The sequence below is a fragment of the Drechmeria coniospora genome, chromosome 03 (assembly GCF_001625195.1).
Source record: "Drechmeria coniospora strain ARSEF 6962 chromosome 03, whole genome shotgun sequence".
In the NCBI taxonomy this organism is placed as follows: Eukaryota; Fungi; Ascomycota; class Sordariomycetes; order Hypocreales; family Ophiocordycipitaceae; genus Drechmeria; species Drechmeria coniospora.
Genome location: NC_054391.1, coordinates 5,117,347 through 5,136,472, shown reverse-complemented (window position 1 = coordinate 5,136,472; position 19,126 = coordinate 5,117,347). Strand labels below are relative to the sequence as shown.

Sequence of the window (19,126 nt, the reverse complement as noted above, 5' to 3'; positions counted from 1 at the left end):
TGGTGAGCTGCGAACCTAGACTGGTACTTCTTTTTTTTTTTTGAGTAACGAGTGTCGTTGTGGGAGCTCGTACCTGGACTATGATGACGATGCCTTGATGGGTTTCAATAATGTGTGCGTGGTCAGCTTACTCGAACGGATTCGTTTCAGGTCAACGTCGGGTCACGAGGGGGAGGAAATATGAGGATGAGTATGAGGACGAGGACGAGGACGAGGGTGAGGGTGAGGGTGAGAGTGAGGATGAGGGCAAGGATGAAAGGACACCAGATTCGTATCGCTCCGTCGACTGGATCGTGGATATACGCAACGCGGTGGCCCCGGTCGGTCGGCGGACGACGGCCCGTCTCGTCTCGTCTCGTCTCGTCGCGTCGCGTCTCGCCTCCAGGCCGGCCACCGACCCGGATGTGATGGATGATGGACGGTACTGACCACCCTGCCATGGGCCGATCACGCATGGCTCGGCGACGAGGCGTTACGAGCACATGGTGTGCTGCGCTCCGTATGGATGTTATGAAAAGTACCAACCTGCCGTGCGGGACAGAGATGACAGGAAGAGTGCATCAGTGACTGACTGGATGGAGCCGATTGGAACGAGAGGAGGCGGTTCATGAAACGTGCGTGGGTAGGAGAGGAGCGGCAGCGCTTACGGCTGCCGACGGTGCAGTGCGAGGCCGAGGCAGGGGAAAAGTAGTCGCACCAGGTCGGCACAGCACAGCAGATATCATGCACGCATTTCCCTGCATGTACGATTGCCGTCAGCAATTGCAAACATGATGCACGCAGTTCCCTACATTTACATTTGCCGTCAGCAGGAGGCGCCCGTCTCGGCCTGCGTCTCTTCTGTCCATCCTCCTTTCCCTGCCGCATCGCGATCGACACGGAGCGCAGCGGGTGGGTGCTGACGGACAGGAGCCGTTCTCGCTCGATCCATCAACGCGCTGCGTAGGAAGCCGGAGACGACATAGGGTCCCTTGCCTCGCCGGGCCTTTTCCCTTGCCTACCGCCGGGTCGAGGTGAAAGTGGCCGGTGCAGCTCGCCGCGGTACTCGTATTCATAGGAACGTCGCGACCCGGGAAGGCATGCTGGTACGGGTGCTCGGCCACGAACACATGCACCTGCGCTTACGGAGCGGTGCACTTACATCTGCTCGTACAGCACTCCGTACTTGCCACTGTATCGTATCCGTACTGATCGTCGGATGCTGCAGGAGTCCGCGGACACGGCCATGGTCGCTCACACATGGCCCATCACACGGACGGGTTCGCAAAAGCAAGCGGCGAGGCGTGGCCCCGAACCGACCGTTGCATCGATGCCCGATTTCAGGCCGGCCGGGATGCTCACCCCACCCCCCCAGGTCCGTAGTGAGGCCGGCCAGTCCGATGGCTTCAGCGCGGTCAGAACAGGCACATGTACAGGGTACATCCGTCCGCGAGTTTGCTTCCTTTTTTTTTTCCACCACCACTTCCTTTTGTTTCCTTGGCCTCGGCCACCGTCGCAGATGGGCGGTCGGTCCAGCAGAGCGCACGTCCCGCTGCCGTTGGGGCTGAGGCCTTGGGGCCTTGTCGGGCGCTCGTTCGCGTTCGAGAATGAGGGAAGAGGCGCGTGGCAGGGAGGAGAGTTGATGGCGTCGGCCAGGACGCGAAGCTGGACCTGCGATGGCTTCTTTATCGAGCCACGAGAAGCACGGAGCCGACGTACCCGGCAGGTCGAATCCCCTTCCCTTCCCTCGTCGTTTGCCGCCCACGCCGCCCAGGGGCCTCGGTGGCCGCTAGCAGAGCGAAGCGGCGTAGGCTGGCGAGCAGCAGGACGACGACGCGTACCGTTCGCACGGCGAGCACGTACGGCAGATACCTCCCCTCCTCGTGGTCGACCTGCCTGCTAGTCGTCGTGCTAGTACCGTGAGCCTGCTTCTGCCGTTGGGCGGCGGGCTTCGAATGCGGGGAAAGGGAAGGGGGGCGCGACGAAGCGTTCATCAAGCGCACGCAAGGGAGGATTGGGAGATTGGACCATCGGCCGCTTCGTCCCTCGCTCGGGTCGGACTGATGCTACAATGTCACGTTGTCCGTCGTAGCCTCCGTCGATGCACCGTACAGTACTTGGAGTTGGTGAAGGCGTACAGGACGGACTCGGCCGTCGTCGTTTGGAGGGAAGCCACTGCGAGGGAAGCCACTGCGAGGTAAGCAGCCATAGCTGCTCGATACAGCGAGCAACCACTGTGCAGTGCCCCTAGATGGCGCTCGAAAGCCCATCTAGGCACCTGTCGAGGGAATTGTAGGTGCCAGTTCATTACGTAATAAGCGGTGGGAACTCAGTACTCCGTACTCCGTACCGAGGCCTCCCATTCCCCGCAGGCGGCAATCGCTGTAATAGGCAGCAGCACCACCGCTGGCAGAGCTAGGCACCAAGGTTAGCGGGTGCCTCTGCGAGGAATGTGCCGTCCAGCACTCCGTACTTCGTGCCTTGATGGACCAACGTCTGCCAGCCGGCCTCGGGCTCGAAACGAAATCATCTGACGACGGCCGTGACCACCACCAGCTTCGCAGGGCTCGTGGCGACCGACGGCGGCGCGATGCAGGTGCGTCATGTGCGGCCCCGTGCAAGGGTGCCATCGCCTGCTGAACGGCGACCGCTGCGCATTTGCAGAGCACAGGCCCAGCTGGATGCTAGGCCAGCACCCGCATGCATCAGCGTAGGGTGTTGCATCACTGCCACTGCAGGTACTGTTCGTGGCACTTGTACGGTGCGTTGCCACACGGCCAGTGCTTGCACGTGCCGTATGTGGTGGCACTGGTCGCCCTACCGAGCACACCGTCGCCGTCTCCGTCTCAGCCTACGGAGTACTGAATATTATAATACCGAGTGGTGCATGCATGGAGAACATGTACTCGCTGCTGGCAAGCCACACCTCGGCAGCGAGCCCTGCACGCTCCGTGTAGCCTGCAGGTGAGCCATGGCGGTCGGGAGCAAGGGAGGATGGCCGGATGGATGTCAACCAATGGGTTTTGCTGCCTCCGTCCTTGATCCGGTCTCCGGCGCACGCTAGAGCCGGCTTTTGTTCGGAAGGGGGAGGAAAGGGGGGTGTTGTCATCGGCTGCCTACGTACGAGCCTGCGGCTTCTCGTTGGCTGCTGGCCGGCGCCGCGAGGTAGTGGCGTGCGTTGGCCGCGAAGACGGCGACGAGTGAGGCCTTGGTTGGGGCGGAAGCTTTGTTGCCTCGGGGATGCCTCGATGCATCGTCGGCCCTCCTGTCCGTCCGCGTCCCATCCATCCGTCGAGCGAGGTGAGGGAGTCCAAGTCCAAGTCCAGGTGCCGTCGTCATTTATTCTTTGATGAATCTGAACCAACGCCTGTCTGGCTGGCCGGCTCCCTTTGGAACGGAGACAAGGTAATTTCGACGACGCCCACGCACGTGGCTCGCCGGGTTCACGCCGCACTGGGGCCATTCTTCAGCAAGCGAGCCAAGGGAGAGGGCCCAAGTCCAGGTGTTCGGTTGCCGTGCAGCGAGCCGTCAAACGTGTCACATTCGCTCCGTGATCCATTCGTTCAACCATCGACGCCGAGCACCGAGGGAGTCGGGGTACGTACCGCTCGGATGCGGAGCGGAAGCGAAGCGAACCAACGGAACAGAACGGCGGCCGACGACGGGACAAAATGTTGCCTCGCCTTGGGGGGCACGCGCAGACGCTGCCTCGCCGACGTCGAGTTCCCCCTCTAGCCACCTGCCGCCTCCGTCTGGCCGACCGACGGGGCGTCTGGGATCGGTAGGTCGACGGGTGTAGGTGACCGTGGGCACATGTGTCGAGGCGAATGTCCCTCGCTGGCGGTGCGTGATGCTGCCTGCTGGTGCCGAGCCCAGGTCCCATGTGGCCGAGACCGTGCATGATCATGACGCCGATGAGGCCACCATCACCGCCGCCGCACCGCCGGCCTGGACCTGCTCCATACCAGTGACGGGCGGGTAGCTGGGATGGCGGCACCGGCGCGGCGGCGGCGGTAGGGTCGGACGAGGTGGTGGTGGTGGTGTCGGCCTTGGTGTTGGTCGTCGTCGAGGATTGCGTGGGTGGTGGTGTGGAGTTGGTGCCCGAGGCGCGCAAGTAAGTACATGTACCTCGATGCGCTGCCACCTCGATGCATCTGCATGTACATGTACATGTGCCGGGTACGTACTGTCACCCTTCTATTATCGTATGGCATGCCTTGCTCGCACCCATCTACAACTACGTCTACACCTACATACTTGGGTACCCATCCGCACATGCAAATGTGCGGCCCTGCCGTGAATTCACACGCTCACCTTCACGACTGTCCATCCATCGGCGACTCTTGTTGGCGAGGGGAGAAGAGTGCCAGCAGGTTGGGGGGCTGAAACCCTTTCCTCCATATTCTCGTCGGTACGAGCATGGAACGGCCCATCATCATCCGAGTCCATGGCGACGACACACCTGCACGAAGGGAAATTACGACAGCGGAACCTACGACACATGCAACGTCGAGTGGACGCACAAGCGCACGCGCACCACCTGCGCACTCCCACGTCTCCGCCTGCGAGGGAGAGAGACCCCGATATGAACTGTTTGAGCTGTCAGCGACGACTCAGTCACCATCTGTCTTGATTCCCCGACGGCGACCTGGGTGTGGTCGGCCCTTGCATTGGCGCCATCGCGTCCATCGTTGGCGTTGCTCATACGGCGCCGGCACTGCTCGTGCTAGTGCTGCTAATGCTGGGACTACTAGGTACTAAGCTGACATCCAATGTCTCTTCAGCGTCTCCCCTCGGTGTTGTCTACGCCCACGCCACCTGGACCTGGCCATTGTCAGTGCCCACATCGTACGTCGGCGCCCTGAACAAGAGCTTCAGAAGCCCAGCACGTACATGTAGCTTGTACCTGCCGCCGTTTAGAATCACTCATGGCCAATGCCGCAAGGCTAGCGCCAGGAGAGTACCGGTACATCGGTGCCTGTAGGCTGCCTGTCGGTACCGTGCACCGACCGAGCTCCTGCGCCGACTGATTTGTCGTGCGTGTGCATTTCCACCATCCCAAACGACCTTCCAAACACCTCCTACGGCCGATTCCACGCCACGACCCAACGAAGACGGGTCGAGGACGACTGGGGACTGGAGGCAATCCGTCTCAACCATCAACCGGTCTCTCCGTCGTCGTTGCTTGACGCTCGTGCACGTACCTGTGCATGTGGACCTAGGTTCGTTACACACACGCTGAGGCTTCAGGGTTAAGGTCGACTAGTATCGAATTCATGTACGAGTTACCTTTGTTCGCAGGTCGCAGGTCCCTAACATGTAACGTAGTTGTAGCGGTATCGCGCCCGCCGTCGGCCGCAAGGAGCAAGGCGCGCGCGAAAGTCAACTGTGGCGTACCTTCCAATCGGCTACGCTGGTGTGGTCATGCAACATGAGTGTGCTAACACCCTCGAACCTCCGAAACCGTATTTACCCCGGACGGTACCCAGTACTTGGCCGGCCACCAGTTTGGCACCAGGAGGCAGGTACCAGGATACCTGGACACCTGGACACCTGGACACCTCGATGGGACACCTCGACTATCCTCGTTCGCTTTGCCCGCCCTGCCGAACTCATGTACGCCCACTTCGCGACTACCTACTGACCGGCTTGCGGCGCCAAGCTCGGAGCCATGCCAGGGGTCTGCGGCCTCAGAGGCAGAGCCAAGCAGGCACTTGTGGTCGTACGAGGAAAGGAATCGGGAAGCGGGCGTGACGATAGCCCTGCTCCCATGTATGGGTATACATCCGTGGAGGATAGGCAACGTACCAAGTACGGAGTGAGTGCGCGCGACCGAGTCCCTACTGATGGTCGACCGTCCACTTCAAGGAGCGACTCCCAAGCAAGGCGTTTTTTTAGTGCCGTAGGTCTTTGTAGGTGCATAGCGGGTTACCGTGAATTCTGCCGCGAGTACGGAGTGAGTGCAGGTACATGTAGTAGTGTACGGAGTGCTCCGTACAAGCGCTACGAGCCTGTAAAGATGACATCTAGCTCGCACCAAGTATTTTTGTGGCACGCTTGCCACCGCTGATCAACGGGGAGTCGTTTCAGCGGCCGTGTTTCACAGCACCTGCCTCTCTGCGTTCTGCTGGTGACACCTTGGAGCCCGTTCCCATACGCCTGCCAGAGGTATGGCGTCGCCTGCTGGGCCGCTGTGCTGATGCCGAGCAGTCCGATGGCGGCAGCAGTTGCCTACGGCACGACCCCTGGGCCCCAGCACGCCAGCCGCCCGAACCTGGCGCCGCTTCCCCAGCTGGCCGACTCGCTGGCACCTCTCGCTGGCCCTGTCGACGGCAGGCCGGACCGCTTGCTGCCTTCTCCTTCGTCCACGAGGCTGGACGGCGGCAAGGCTCGACCGAATGACAATCGCCCGCTCTCGAATCGCCTTTGATTCATATTCTATCTTGGGAACGCAAAACATGCCCCTCCCCCCCCACCCCCCATGCGCACTCCGGCGAGGCGCCTGGCGAGGCAATCTTGAGGCACGGCGTCGCTTGCTGTCGCCGCTCCTTTGCTGCCCGCCGCAGGAACCATTCACCCAGCGACGCAGCGGGTATTAATATGTGCTGGCCATTCTTGGTGGTACGAGGTACCCAGGCGCTGGCCTTTGTGCCTGCATTTAGTGCAGTACATGCTACATGGCGGAACCTGTGCACGTAATCATTCGCTGCGCGGCCAAGCTGCCGCTGGTACCAAGGCTCGGTAGCACTTGCCATCGCATGATCCAATATTAAACAGACACGTCTTGCCCTCGACGAGCCATCCTCTCTTCCGGTGCATCCCATCTCATCTCCTCTCGTGTCAATCAAACCGTCATCTCCTTGGAGACGTTAGCACTATTCGATTCTTCCCGGTCGACGGCCGCCGACACCTCCACCCTTTGGTCCAACTCGAATTCCAGCCAGCGGGGCAGTATTGGCCACCCAAGGGAGGCACCTCTCCATCCAATTTCCTTTCACCTCCTCGTTGGAGCATCGTCCCCTGGCACATACCACGGCGAGGCCCCCGACAACGACATACCACGCCGCCAACCCTTCCCGCCTTGTCCGATCTTGGCTGCCGAGCCCAACTCGCACCCATTCGCCGTCCGCCCCGTGCCCCTTGGGAGGATCCCCTTCCTTTTCGGGCGGTAGTCGTACCACGAGCACCACGGCCACGGGTGTCGCTTTCGCCATAGGCTGGCCGTGTGCCACGGTAGATGCGGTGGAAACCACTCCTCGCCGAAGCAGTATTGGCAACCATTTCTCTCTCCCCCAGCAACCCCCGCCCATTGCGCACGGTCGATAGTCGAAATATACGCCGTTCGATTCCAACGCCAACCCCTCCGGCGGGACCCCTCCAGCGAAACCCCTCCAGCAGGCTGCTCGCTACTGGCACATATTTGTCCAATTATCCAAGCTCCCTCCCCCCCTTGGGTCCGTATCGATCGACGTCGAATTCACGGCCAAAGTCGACGGAGACAAAGGCAAGCCTACCTGCTGTTCGTCCTATATAACTCTTGCATCCCGTTGGCAATCCAACGGGCCCTTTCTTCTTGCATCGTCAGCCTCCGCTCGGCCAAGTGAACCGCATACCCTCTGCACGACGTTTCTGCTCTCTCGGTTCACCCAGCATCGCTTCTCGGCCGTCATTCGTCCTCGATTCCAACCGCCAGCCCCCCCCCACACGCCTCCCGATCGGCATTTCGTGGGCTGCTCTGCCGACGTCGTCGACCAGGACAACGAGTCAATCGGCCTTGACCAGGGCCATTCGGCACATCTCGCCTCGCACCATCGTCGGTCGCACCGAAAGTCGTCTTCTTCCCTCGTCCGCAAACCAACTCGCACTCGGACTGGGAATAGGCCGAAACTGCAGTCGCCGAAGGCTCGTAAATCCACATCGTCTTCCGAAGCGCTCGCTCGTCGGGCCTCGAAACAAAACGTTTCTTCCGCATCCCGTCCAAGGCTAAATCCAACGTCACCTCTATTACCTCCTGACGTGGGTGACACCCGCTCGACGCTTATCCGGCCTACGCCAATAGAAGAAAGGCCCAAGGACGCTAGGGTCCGTTCATCCGTTATCTGCGGTGTTACGGTGCCAGCCACAACCACGAACCCAGCATCCAGGACCCTCCTCCCACACCCCACACCCTCCCCTCCCCTCTCGCCGTCCATCTCGCCGTCCCTCTCGCCGTCCATCGCCGCCATTCGCTGCCGGCCGACCGACAGCGACGCCGCCGCCGCCGCCGACCATCACCGCTCATTGCCATCGCCACGAGCAAGGCAACCGTCGGTCGGCGTCACTCCGCCCTCTCTCGGCCGCGGCTCGGAAGAATTGCTCGCTCTCGACGGCCAGCCGGTTCTGCCCATTCACGGCGCCGCCGGAGTCTCGCATCTCGAGAAGCGTCGTGGCATTCGTCCGACGTCTCCTGTCCGGCTCGTTCTCGTAGAGACGAGACAAAAGACTCGAATCGGCACTTGGACCCGCCCCGTCCCCGTTACCCTGCCGTCAGATTCCTCTGTCAACTCTAAATCGGGCTCGGTCGTACGTGCACGCCCCGCCGGATCGGTCCCTGTCCCCTGGTTGCTGCGCGCTTCAGTCCAGCAACAGGACTTGTCCAGATACAGCACCGTACCCTTCTCCTGGCCTGTGCCATCTCTCGTTGCCCCTCGACGCCCGAGCCAGAAGCAGAGGGCGCTAGGCCGCAGGTACCTTCGCACCCCGGTCGGAGCACGTACCGCCGCCACCGCCAGAAGCGGTCCCCGGTACCGCCTCCCTTGGACCCGCAGCAGTACCCGTCCGGCGTCGCCCATTCAGGCCCCCCTCCCATCTAACCACCGTCCGACCCCCTCCACCCCTACCACCCCGTCCCCACCCCCGCCGCTCCCAACCCTTGCAGCCGCCACCGCAGCCATTCCCCGCTGCCGTCCCTCTGGACGTTCGGAGCGCACCCCCTACGACTCAGCCTCGTGCCCCCAACGTCACCAACTGACGAAAGCCCACCGACGGGTTCCGTTGGTCACTCGTCCCGTCGACGGGCCACATGAGGAGCCTGGCAGCCATTGTCTGACATATCCTTTGACCATCCTCCTTCCTTTTCCCTTGGCCACACCCCCCCCTTCCCGCCCACACCCTCACCCCCCGGGATTCGACTCGGGTAATATATATCATCGTCGGCTCTGCCACCTGCTCGCCGACAGCACATCACACCTGCCATATCATCCCTTGACTCCGGGATTCTTGGCTCAAAGAACATCATCATCACCGAGCAGATTCAACCCTCCCGACACACGCACGACACACTCCTCCCCGCGAGCCCAGCATGGCATCCCGACTCCTGTCCATGGACGAGCTCAACAAGGCGGCGCTCGACCGCTTCGTCTACCAACCCGTCAGCCGCGACATGATCTCCTTCCTCGCCGACGCGGCGAACAACGTCATCGCCTGCGACTCGACGCTCATGGCGCCGGCCTGCCCCTCACAGCAACGATCGGCCAACGACCCGCCGACGCCGCCGCGGACCCCCGAGGCGAAGTCGGTGGTGGAGGCGGCCGACGACAGCCTGCCGACGCTCGAGGAGTTCATCACGCAGCTCGTCGTGTCGTCCAACGTGCAGGTGCCGACGCTCATGTCGACGCTCGTCTACCTCGGGCGGCTCAAGTCGAAGCTCCAGCCCATGGCCCGCGGCCTGCGGTGCACGACGCACCGCATCTTCCTCGCCTCGCTCATCCTCGCCGCCAAGTACCTCAACGACAGCTCGCCCAAGAACAAGCACTGGGCCAACTACACCAACATCGCCACGGACAACTTCTCGTTCGGCTTCAGCCGCACCGAGGTGAACCTGATGGAGAAGCAGCTGCTCTTCCTCCTCGAGTGGGACCTGCGCATCTCGGAGCAGGACCTCTACCGGGAGCTGGACTCCTTCCTCGAGCCCCTGCGCCTCCGCGCCGCCGAGAGGCACGCCCGCAAGGTGCGCCAGCGCGAGGAGAAGAGGCGGCAGCAGGAGATGCACGCGGCGGCGACGCGCTACGCGAGCCCCTCGTCGTCGCGGGGCAGCTCCCGTTCCCGCCACGGCAGCCTCGAGCACCTCGGCGCCCTGGGCGGCGGCTCGTCGACGCCGCCCGGCCTCACCTACAGCAGCTCGGCGAGCTCGTACGCATCGTCGATCGCCTCGAGCCGCCAGCAGTCGCGCTCGACGACGCCGCTCGACGCGGACCTCTCGCCCTACTCGTACCAGACGCAGCCGGGCGGCCTCTACGACTCGGTCGTCGAGATCGTCATCGACGCCGACGCCGGCCTGCCACAGGTGGCGACGGTGCCGTCCAACGCCGAGGCGGTGCCGTACGAGATGTCGGTCGATCAGTACCACGAGCTCCACGAGGGCTCGGGCAAGAAGCGGCAGCGACGGAGCATGTGGGGACGGCTGCTCGGCGGTGCCGTGGCCGTCCGATGATTCACGCTCGGCGCCCGACGACTTTCCTCCGACCCCGTCGCCAGCCGGCGGGGTCGTCCTCTTTCCTCTTCGTCCTTGGTCACGAACGCGGCGCATGGCGGGACGCGGCGACAAATGTTGCGAGAAAAAAAAAGCATGGCGTTGCGAGGCAGCTCGGACGGCTCGTGTCCCCCGGATGGGCCACGAGCGCCGTCGGCTCGCCCTGGAGCATTTTGATATTTTTATTATCCCCCTCGAAGCCTCCTCTCGGCTCGGCACGGATGTTACCCACTCGACCCCTAATTCTCATTCGGCACGGTCGCTGCGGAGGCGCGACGATTTCCTTGTGCGATTTTTGCCCTTCAGTATTGAACGGCCGGCACAGTCAGGTTGGGATGGATGGGTTGGAAATACCTTTTTTCTTGGATAGCTGGGTACGGATGGGACGAGGCCGACGCACAGTCAGTCGGTCGGTCGGTGATGGTTGGATTAGCGTAGAGGCGCAGCATATGGCAGCACCCGCGAGAGGCCTCTGGCCTTGCGGTTTCCATCTGCGAGCGACACTAGAGTCTGAATACAATGGAGCCGGGCCCTGCGAGGCTTGAATGACATGTAACCTATCCGTTCTTCATGTGCCCATGATGTCGCTTCATTTCGATGGTGAGACGTGGAAGGCGGGTGTCATTGCCGCCATGGCCGGTCCGTCATGCGTGCCGCACTTGGACACGAACGATGGGTCGGCCAGAGAATGTCGGTCGGCGCGGCATTGCCTACCCTACACTCCGCACCGACTACTTTGGTGTAGACTGTGGTACATGGTCCTTGGTGCATTACATTGCCAGGCACCCAGCCAGGCGTGAGCACAGTAGGCGTGCATGCCCCCAGCCCCGAGACACACCTTGTGACTCGGCTCGAGCAAGTCCCACTGTTACCCACCATCCGACGCAGCATCTCGAGGATGGCCGTGTCCAATGCAAACCGAGGGCGCGACGGCGGCGTGGTTGGGATCGCTCGCGGAGGCGCAGCGGCGTGCGGCGCTGTGCGATGACCCATGGCACGGGTCCGCCTACGTCAGTAGGTTGCGCAAGGCATCAACGAGCACTCTGTACGTGCGCTGATATTTGCACCTGGACATGGCGATTACGAGGGCTTGTGCAGGCGGCTGTAAGTACTTGCAGGCACAAGCACAAGTAAATTGTACCGTGCCGTGCAGCAGCCTCCGCAGCAAGTATGCCGCCGTAAGTACACCTACAGGCATGGTACGGTGCTGCAAGTACGTACAACGCACATGTACAACCAAGTACTTGCAAGTACTTAAGTGCACTGCAGGCATGGTGCAGCAGGCAATGGATGGATGATCGGTGAAGGATGCCGCGGCCAATGAACGGGAGAGGGTGGTGGTGGGGCACGTGGTGGGTAGACGCCCCCTCCTTTTCCCCTTCCCACCCTTGTCCCCCGCCCTCTGGCCCCCTAAATGACACGGGTTGCTTACTCGTAGTTTACATGTACACCTACGGAGTGCTGTAAGTACTCGTGCAAGTACTTACTCACATGTAAGTACTTACTAGGTACAGTGCAGTACACGTCTACTTCAAGTTGCAAGTAAGTACTTGCAGTAAGTACAGTACAGTAAGTGCCACCATACTTTCAAGTACGTGTAATTTACAACTACAGTTCATGTCGGAGTACAATAGGCATACTGTACACCTACGGTACAGTTACATGTGCACTTGCAAGTGCAGCAATTACGGAGTGCCTACTCCGTACATGTCCTCTTGGATTCTCCATTATTGTTCTCCGTGCAGTAGGGGCATTCTGTGTACGGATTTCAAGTACATGCAATGGTCGTAGAGTAAGTACAGTACGGACTTGTACCTGCTTGTACCACTCACTGCCTTGGTGTGCATGTACAGTACTAAGTAAGTACTGTAATTGTAAGTACAGAGTACTCCGTACATGGTATAAAAATACCCTTCCGTAAAACGGAGTACTGTACACCTACTGCAAGTACTCAAGTACACACTAATACTCCGTACTCCGCAAGTACAGCTACAAGTATTGCAGGTGTATCAAGTACATGGCGAGATCCCGTGTTTACGACTTCACTCCTGCATACGTGCGCCCACCCGGCGGCGGCATGATGCCATCTGCCTGGCCGACGCAAGTACTATACAGCAGAATACACAGTCGAGCTCGGTCCGTGTATCGTCACCCTGCCGCCTCCGCCAGCAGGTACTGGCCACTTGCGCAATTCCTACACTCCACTGGCCGCATGGGAATAGAGCCGATGGAGAGGGGCGTTGCTGGGTACGATAGGCAGCACTCCTATCGGAGACTGTATCGTCCAGGCGCGTATCCTGGCGTGGTGGAAACGGTAGGCCAACCGAACACCCCTTGCGCAAGGCAAACAGTCGTATGCCTGAAGAATCGATCAAGGGTTGCATACGAGCCCCAATCTAAGTAGAATTGATTTGGACGATCACCAAGGCGCCGCCCCCCCCCCTGAATGACCTGGGTTCCCTTGCTGGTCGTGTATATGTCATGACTTGTACTCTGTGCATGCTGTTGGGTTCTGCGTTTCGCTAATTACTCCGTACTTGCGGTGGTACAGGTAAATGCTCGAGGTCCAGTACGCAGGCTAAATGTGCTTGAGCGTACTTGCATGTACAGCTACATACTTTACCTCGTACTATACAACCACCCCTACGTTGCGTTGCATCGCAGGCGTATCAGGCACTTTACGGGGTTCTGCATACGACATCACACCTGCGCACGTGCGCCCAAACCGCTACGGTGTGATCCGAATACCTGCGCGCGAGGTGTCGTGGCTTTTTTTTTTCCTTTCCCTTTCCGTTTTTGATCGATTTTTTCTTTGGGCTCGATGGGACAGGGCATGGGATGGCAGATGAGCGTCCAAGAAGGAAAGTGTCCAAGGAGGAGAGGGTCGATTCGGGACGGAGAGGGCGGGCTGGCTTTGGGATTCGTGCATCCTGATGCGCGGCTGGACCGACGTCGCAACGTTTCAGCTCGGGTGCTCACGGATGCACGTACGGTACGGAGTGCGGATACACACATCTACATGGCCGTATCCGATGGAAGTGGGCACAAGCATGCAGATGCCAAGGTGTGCTGACATGGCAGCCTTGCGTGGTGTTGCTGGGAGCCATGCCATGCGCACGCGCCTCCATCACGGAGTGCCTACAGTAAGTACATGTGGACGGCCAGTAATTACGTGTATCTACGTGGGGACGGAGGTACCTACATGCGAGCAGAAGGTACCTGCACGTTACATGTGGACGGCAATAACTTGGGTGTGGTAGAAGGTTCCTGCATGTGACTGAAAGTACCTAGACGTCGACAGATGGTACCTACTGGTACCTACATGTTGACTCTACGAGCAAAGCCTTCTCGTCGGCGACATAACCCTTGTGGCCTGCTCGCCATGGGTGGCCTGCTCGTCGTGAGAACAAAGCATGAAAGATAGCTGGGTTCCCCTCGCTCGTGAGCGATGCAAAGGCGAAAGAACCATGATCGCCGTGGGTGGTCTGCCCGTCGTAGGATCAAAGTATGAAAGAAAGCTGGGTGCCCCTCGCTTGTGAGCGATGCAAAGGCGAAAGAACCACGATTGTATGCGTATTTGAAGAAAGCTGGGTGCCCCTCACGCATATTGCTCATGAGCAATCGAAAGTCAAAGGACCACAATATACGTATTTGGAATTACTGCAGTAATAATAGGTATCACCTAGTCGTCGGCATCACCTAGTCGTCGGGTGGACAGTTCGTCGTTGCACCCATCCTCGCACACTGTGCTCCGTGCAGCACTCTTGATGCATTCGTACCTGCGGTCCGTACAGTGCGCTACGTCCTCGACGCACTGGCAGCTGCCTGCTCGACTTCCCTCGGCTGCCGTCCGAGGCGGCCGTCTCTTTGCTCCGTCTCCACCTCCACCTCGACGAGGCTGTGCCCGAAGCCCACCCAGGGCACCTTCAACCGCAGACACAGGCTGCTCAGCACGACGCTTATGCTCGACAGCGCCATGGCCAGCGCCGCCCAGACGGGGTCGAGCCGGACGTGGGCGCCCGAGGGCGTCGTCACCGCGTACAGGCAGCCGGCGGCGATGGGCACCGCCAGCAGGTTGTAGACGACGGCCCAGGCAAAGTTGACCTTGATGCGGCGGAAGACGGCGCGGCTGAGGTCGAGGAGGCTGAGGACGGCCACGAGGTTCGACGTGGCGAGCACGAACTCGGCGCTCGAGATGGCCACGTCGCTGCCCGAGCCGATGGCGATGCCGACGTCGGCCGTCGTCAGCGCCGGCGAGTCGTTGATGCCGTCGCCGACCATGGCCACCATGGCCCGCCGCGTGCTGTAGCCGTGACGGCGGCGCCGGCGGCCGAGCGAGCCGTCGTCCGCCCGACCGGCGTGCGCCGTCGCCTGCAGGTACGTGATCTTGGCCGCCTTCTCCGACGGCAGCACCTCGGCGAGCACGTTGGCCGCCGGGATGCCGACGCGCGCCGCCACCGCCCGCGCCGTCGTCGCGTTGTCGCCCGAGAGCATCCAGACCTGCGCGCCGCGCCCCCGGAGCGCCCGGACCACGGCCGCCGCCTCGGCGCGGACGGGATCCGAGACGGAGAGGATCGCCGCGAGCTTCCACGTCGACTCTCGGCCGTCCCGGAGCGCCACGAGCGCCACCGACTTGGCCTCCGACTTCCAGCCTTGGAGCAGCCCGACGGCGCGCGGCGAGAGGGGCACCGACAGGTCGCGCATGAGGTGTTCGTTGCCGACGGCCATCTCGAGCGGCCCGTCCCTGCACGTCGCCCGCATCCCCTTGCCCGCCAGCTCCTCGACCGTGTCGAGCTCGGCCGGCCGCGTCTCGGGCCCGCAGAAGGCGACGATCGCCTTCGCCATCGGATGGCTGCTGCTCTCCTCGACGGCCTTGAGGCCGGAGCGGAGCGTCTGCTCGTCGGCGAACGGCAGCGCGCCGTCGGGGAAGATCACGGCGTCCGTCATCTGCGGTTCGCCCCCGACCGTGAGGGTTCCCGTCTTGTCGAAGACGACGCAGTCAATCTTGCTCGCCTTCTCAAACGCCTCGCCGCCGCCCTTGGCCAGGATCCCCCTGTTCGCCGCGATGCCGCCGCCGACGAAGATGGCCGTCGGCGCCGCCAGTGCGAGTCCGCAGGGGCAGGCGACGACGAAGACGGCGACGGCGAACTGGAAGGCAAACGCCGTGCGTCCGCCCGCGCGCCTCAGCTCGTCGTCGGAAATGTGGCCGGTGAAGGCGAGCGCCATCCACGTGGCCCACGTGACGACGGCGACGAGGGTGATGACGGGCACAAAGTACGACGTCATGACGTCGGCGATCTGCTCCACCGGCGCTCGCTTCGTCTGGCCCTCGCGCACGGCGTCGACGATGAGGTCGAGCATCGACTTGCCCGACGTGCCCGTCACCCGGACCGTGACGGCGTTGGCCTTGTTCACCGTGCCCGCGTAGACGGCGTCCCCGACCGCCTTGCCGACGGCGCGGGACTCGCCCGTCAGGCTCGACTCGTCGAAGCTGCTCTCGCCCGCAACAACGACGCCGTCGGCCGCCGGAGACGCGCCCCGCGGCACCCTGAACAGGTCCCCCTCCTCGAGCTGGTCGGCGTCGATGGTCGTCGTCTTCTGGCCCGCCACGGCGTCCCGCTCGACGAGCAGCGCCGTGTTGGGCTGAAGCTCGACGAGCGCCTCGACGGCGCTCCCCGCCTTGGACTTGCTGTACGCCTCGATCAACCGGCCGGCGAGGAGGAAGAGGGTGAGGAAGACGACCGAGTCAAAGTAGGACATGCCCTCTGGCATATCCCTCCCCTCCGTGGCGGCGACGGCGATCATCTGCGCCACCGATGAGACGTAGGCGATGCTCGTCCCGAGCGAGATGAGCAGATTCATGCTCCCAAACTTGTAAAACCTCTCGAGCAGGGGCGTCCGGCTGTTGCCTCGCCACAGCGTCCGCAGCTCCTTGACCGCCCGCACGTGGAAGATGTCGGCGGCGAAGAAGTAGACGGGCGTCGCGAGGGCGAAGAGGATCATCTCGAGCCGGGTGATGCCCGAGATCGAGGGCGCCATGAGGTATTCTTTCGTCGGATCCCCGTCGGGAACGAGACTCATGTAGACGATGCCGAAGACAAACGACGGGATGGCCATGACCAGCGTCAGTAGTAACCGGTACAGCAGCTCGCGTTGGTGCCGGGCCCGAATCATCCTCGACCGCTCTTCGAGCGTTGGGGGGTGGTATATCGACGCCCGGAGCGAGGGATCCGTCGCTTCGATGGCTTTGATGACGTGTCGGATGGTGAAGCGAGGCGCGTCGGGGCGGTATCGAATCTTCAACCGCGCCTTCTGCGCCGTAGCTTCCTCGAGAACCTCCACCCTCGCGCCAAAGTTGCTCAGCGTGCGCGAGATGCGTTCGGGACACCGCGGGCAGAAGATGCCGTCGACCTTGATCTCGACCTCGCGTCCGGCACCCGTCCGCTTCTGCTCGTCGAGGTCAACGACGGAGTCGAGCGTGGCGTCGTATCCGAGATCCTCAATCGATTCGACAATGTCTGGCCCGTGATCGGCGCCGGTGAAGTCGACGGTGGCGCTGTTCGAAACGAGGTTGACGGCAATCTTGGACACCCAGGGGTGCTTCTGGACCTCGTCGGTGATGGTGTTGACGCAGACGGCGCACGTCATGCCGCCGATCGAGACCGTCGCTCGGTGCAGGCGACCTCGCACATCGCCGTCGACGACGATGCCCTCCAACGGAGCCGGCGTTGGCGGCGGCGGCGGCGTCGATTCCCGCGACTGGTTACGAACGAGCCGCACTCGATCCTCCGAGAGGCTGTCGCCGCCACGTGCCGAGTTCGCCTGGCAAGCCTCGCAGTTTTCGAGGTGAGCCGCCGCCTTGGAAGGGTTGGCCGCTGCCGCCGCCGCCGCCGCCGGCTTCTCGCGCCAAAGCCGGGACCACAGGCCCCAGGGTCCGTAACCGTGCTCGGCCGGCATGCCGGTGCTGCTCTGTCCCTGCTCGGCCCGGGACGGGTCGTCGAGGTCGTCGTCGGCCGAGATGTCCGCCGTCGAGTCGACTGCGCACACGTCAAAGCCCACATCCTCGAGTGTCCGGCTCATCTGGTGAATGAAGTGGGCCGAGGAATCCACGTGCTCGACCGTGACGACGGAGGTGACGAGGTTGGGCGAGACCCAGAGGACCTTGTCCCCATACCTCTCCCGCAAGAGACCCGTTATCAGCGCGACGCATGACGGGCAGTGGAGATTTCCCACGAGGTAGGACGTCGTGGTGGCACCCGATGCCTCTGCTGCTGACATGGTGGTGGTATCGTACGCCGTTGCACGATGCTTCCCCTCCGTTGGCGTACACGCACAGTAGAGCACGGCACGGTAGAGCACGGCACAGTCGAGCGCAGGCGAGCACGATCGAGTGTCGTCCCAGGTCGTATCGGAGCACGGCACGGTAGAGCACGCACGGAGAGAGGAGAGTTGAGTATGGGATGCGAGCGGAGGCGGCAGGACGTGGAGAGAGGACGATGAGGCCCGTCGTAGAAGAGGAAACGTTGTAGAAGAGGAAACGAGTTTGACGTGACGCGAGATCCGCTTCTGGCTGCGTTCTGTCTTTTATACCGAGGGGAGGGGATGGAGTCGGAGCCTGAGTTCGACGAAAGCCCGAGGAGAGAACTCGAGCACGGCTGATGACGAAAAAGGAGCTCGAGTGTTCTTGAACGTTCCTACCTCATCCTCCTCCTCGGAGCTAGCATGCAAAGTAACCACACGTCATCTTCCTTTCCCGCACAAATGTCGCAAACCTTCCCCTTCCCCTTCACCGGTCAGGGAGGGAACGTAGGGAGGGACCGTTTCGCGTCGTCCAGGAGGACAGGCGTCGCGCCAAGGCCCCGGGTACCATGCTCCGGCCGTCATCGGGTAGCGGTGACGAGTATGTGATCTGTAGGATGCCCCAATCGGACACGAAATCCAGCAGCCGTCGGCCATCACTCAAGGGTACCGTGGCCGTTGTGTGCAGGCGAGCTGAAGTCGTGAGGAGGGGGAGGCGGTGCGTGGTTTGTGCGGCCTGCATCCGTCCGGTCATTATTGGGTATTCGATTAAGGAGTACATGCAATTATTAAGGCGTAGCCTGCTCCTGTTTGCCACGTCCGCATACCAGTGGTCTTTAGCTGTTGCCAGGTACCAGGTACCTGCGGCGACCGCCAAGGTCGGTGGCGGCTCTCGTCAATTTTGTGCTCGCACGAGTACCGTGTACAGCGAGTACACAAGGTACGTGGACGCGTACCGAGCACGGGAAACTCTATACTTCATTTGTCATGGGTGCTCGCGTGCGACGATGCATGCTGCGAGTCTGAGATATTTGTGCTGCCACAATGAGCAGTGGAAATGAGAGGAAAGCGCGGCGTCCGACGGTGTGTGTCACCCGAATTGCGGCATGTCCACCTTCTCGTCGCACCGTACGGAGCACTGCTGTCTCGACCGCCACGTGACTCGCTTTCGTTGTCGAAACCATAGGATCCATTGGCTCATCTCGTGCGCGAGCTGGCTGCCCTTTCGATCCTTGCGTACCACACTATTCATGTACATGTACTTGCACCTACTTGCATGCTCAGGTAGCGGTAGAAGTGTACATGCGTGTCACGCAACAAGGGTGGAGGAGCCATGGT

The 19,126-nt window shown here is 61.6% G+C and overlaps 5 protein-coding genes across 5 annotated transcripts; 3 read left to right on the top strand and 2 right to left on the bottom strand.

Annotated features, from left to right (window-relative positions):
- Positions 1-110: 110 nt before the first annotated feature.
- On the top strand, positions 111-428 carry DCS_07106 (uncharacterized protein; the record flags this gene model as incomplete). Its single annotated transcript, XM_040804392.1, has 1 exon — positions 111-428. The coding sequence occupies one exon, from the start codon at positions 111-113 to the stop codon at positions 426-428; it is 318 nt and encodes a 105-aa protein (XP_040654496.1).
- Positions 429-3,084: 2,656 nt separating this feature from the next.
- On the bottom strand, positions 3,085-3,318 carry DCS_07105 (uncharacterized protein; the record flags this gene model as incomplete). Its single annotated transcript, XM_040804391.1, has 1 exon — positions 3,085-3,318. One exon carries the CDS (start codon positions 3,316-3,318, stop codon positions 3,085-3,087), a length of 234 nt encoding a protein of 77 aa, XP_040654495.1.
- A 2,860-nt stretch (positions 3,319-6,178) lies between these two features.
- Positions 6,179-6,409, top strand: DCS_07104 (uncharacterized protein; the record flags this gene model as incomplete). The annotated part of the gene is made up of 1 exon (XM_040804390.1): positions 6,179-6,409. One exon carries the CDS (start codon positions 6,179-6,181, stop codon positions 6,407-6,409), a length of 231 nt encoding a protein of 76 aa, XP_040654494.1.
- Positions 6,410-9,319: 2,910 nt separating this feature from the next.
- Positions 9,320-10,450, top strand: DCS_07103 (uncharacterized protein; the record flags this gene model as incomplete). The annotated part of the gene is made up of 1 exon (XM_040804389.1): positions 9,320-10,450. One exon carries the CDS (start codon positions 9,320-9,322, stop codon positions 10,448-10,450), a length of 1,131 nt encoding a protein of 376 aa, XP_040654493.1.
- A 3,837-nt stretch (positions 10,451-14,287) lies between these two features.
- DCS_07102 (uncharacterized protein) lies at positions 14,288-17,767 on the bottom strand (the record flags this gene model as incomplete). The annotated part of the gene is made up of 1 exon (XM_040804388.1): positions 14,288-17,767. One exon carries the CDS (start codon positions 17,765-17,767, stop codon positions 14,288-14,290), a length of 3,480 nt encoding a protein of 1,159 aa, XP_040654492.1.
- Positions 17,768-19,126: the final 1,359 nt, after the last annotated feature.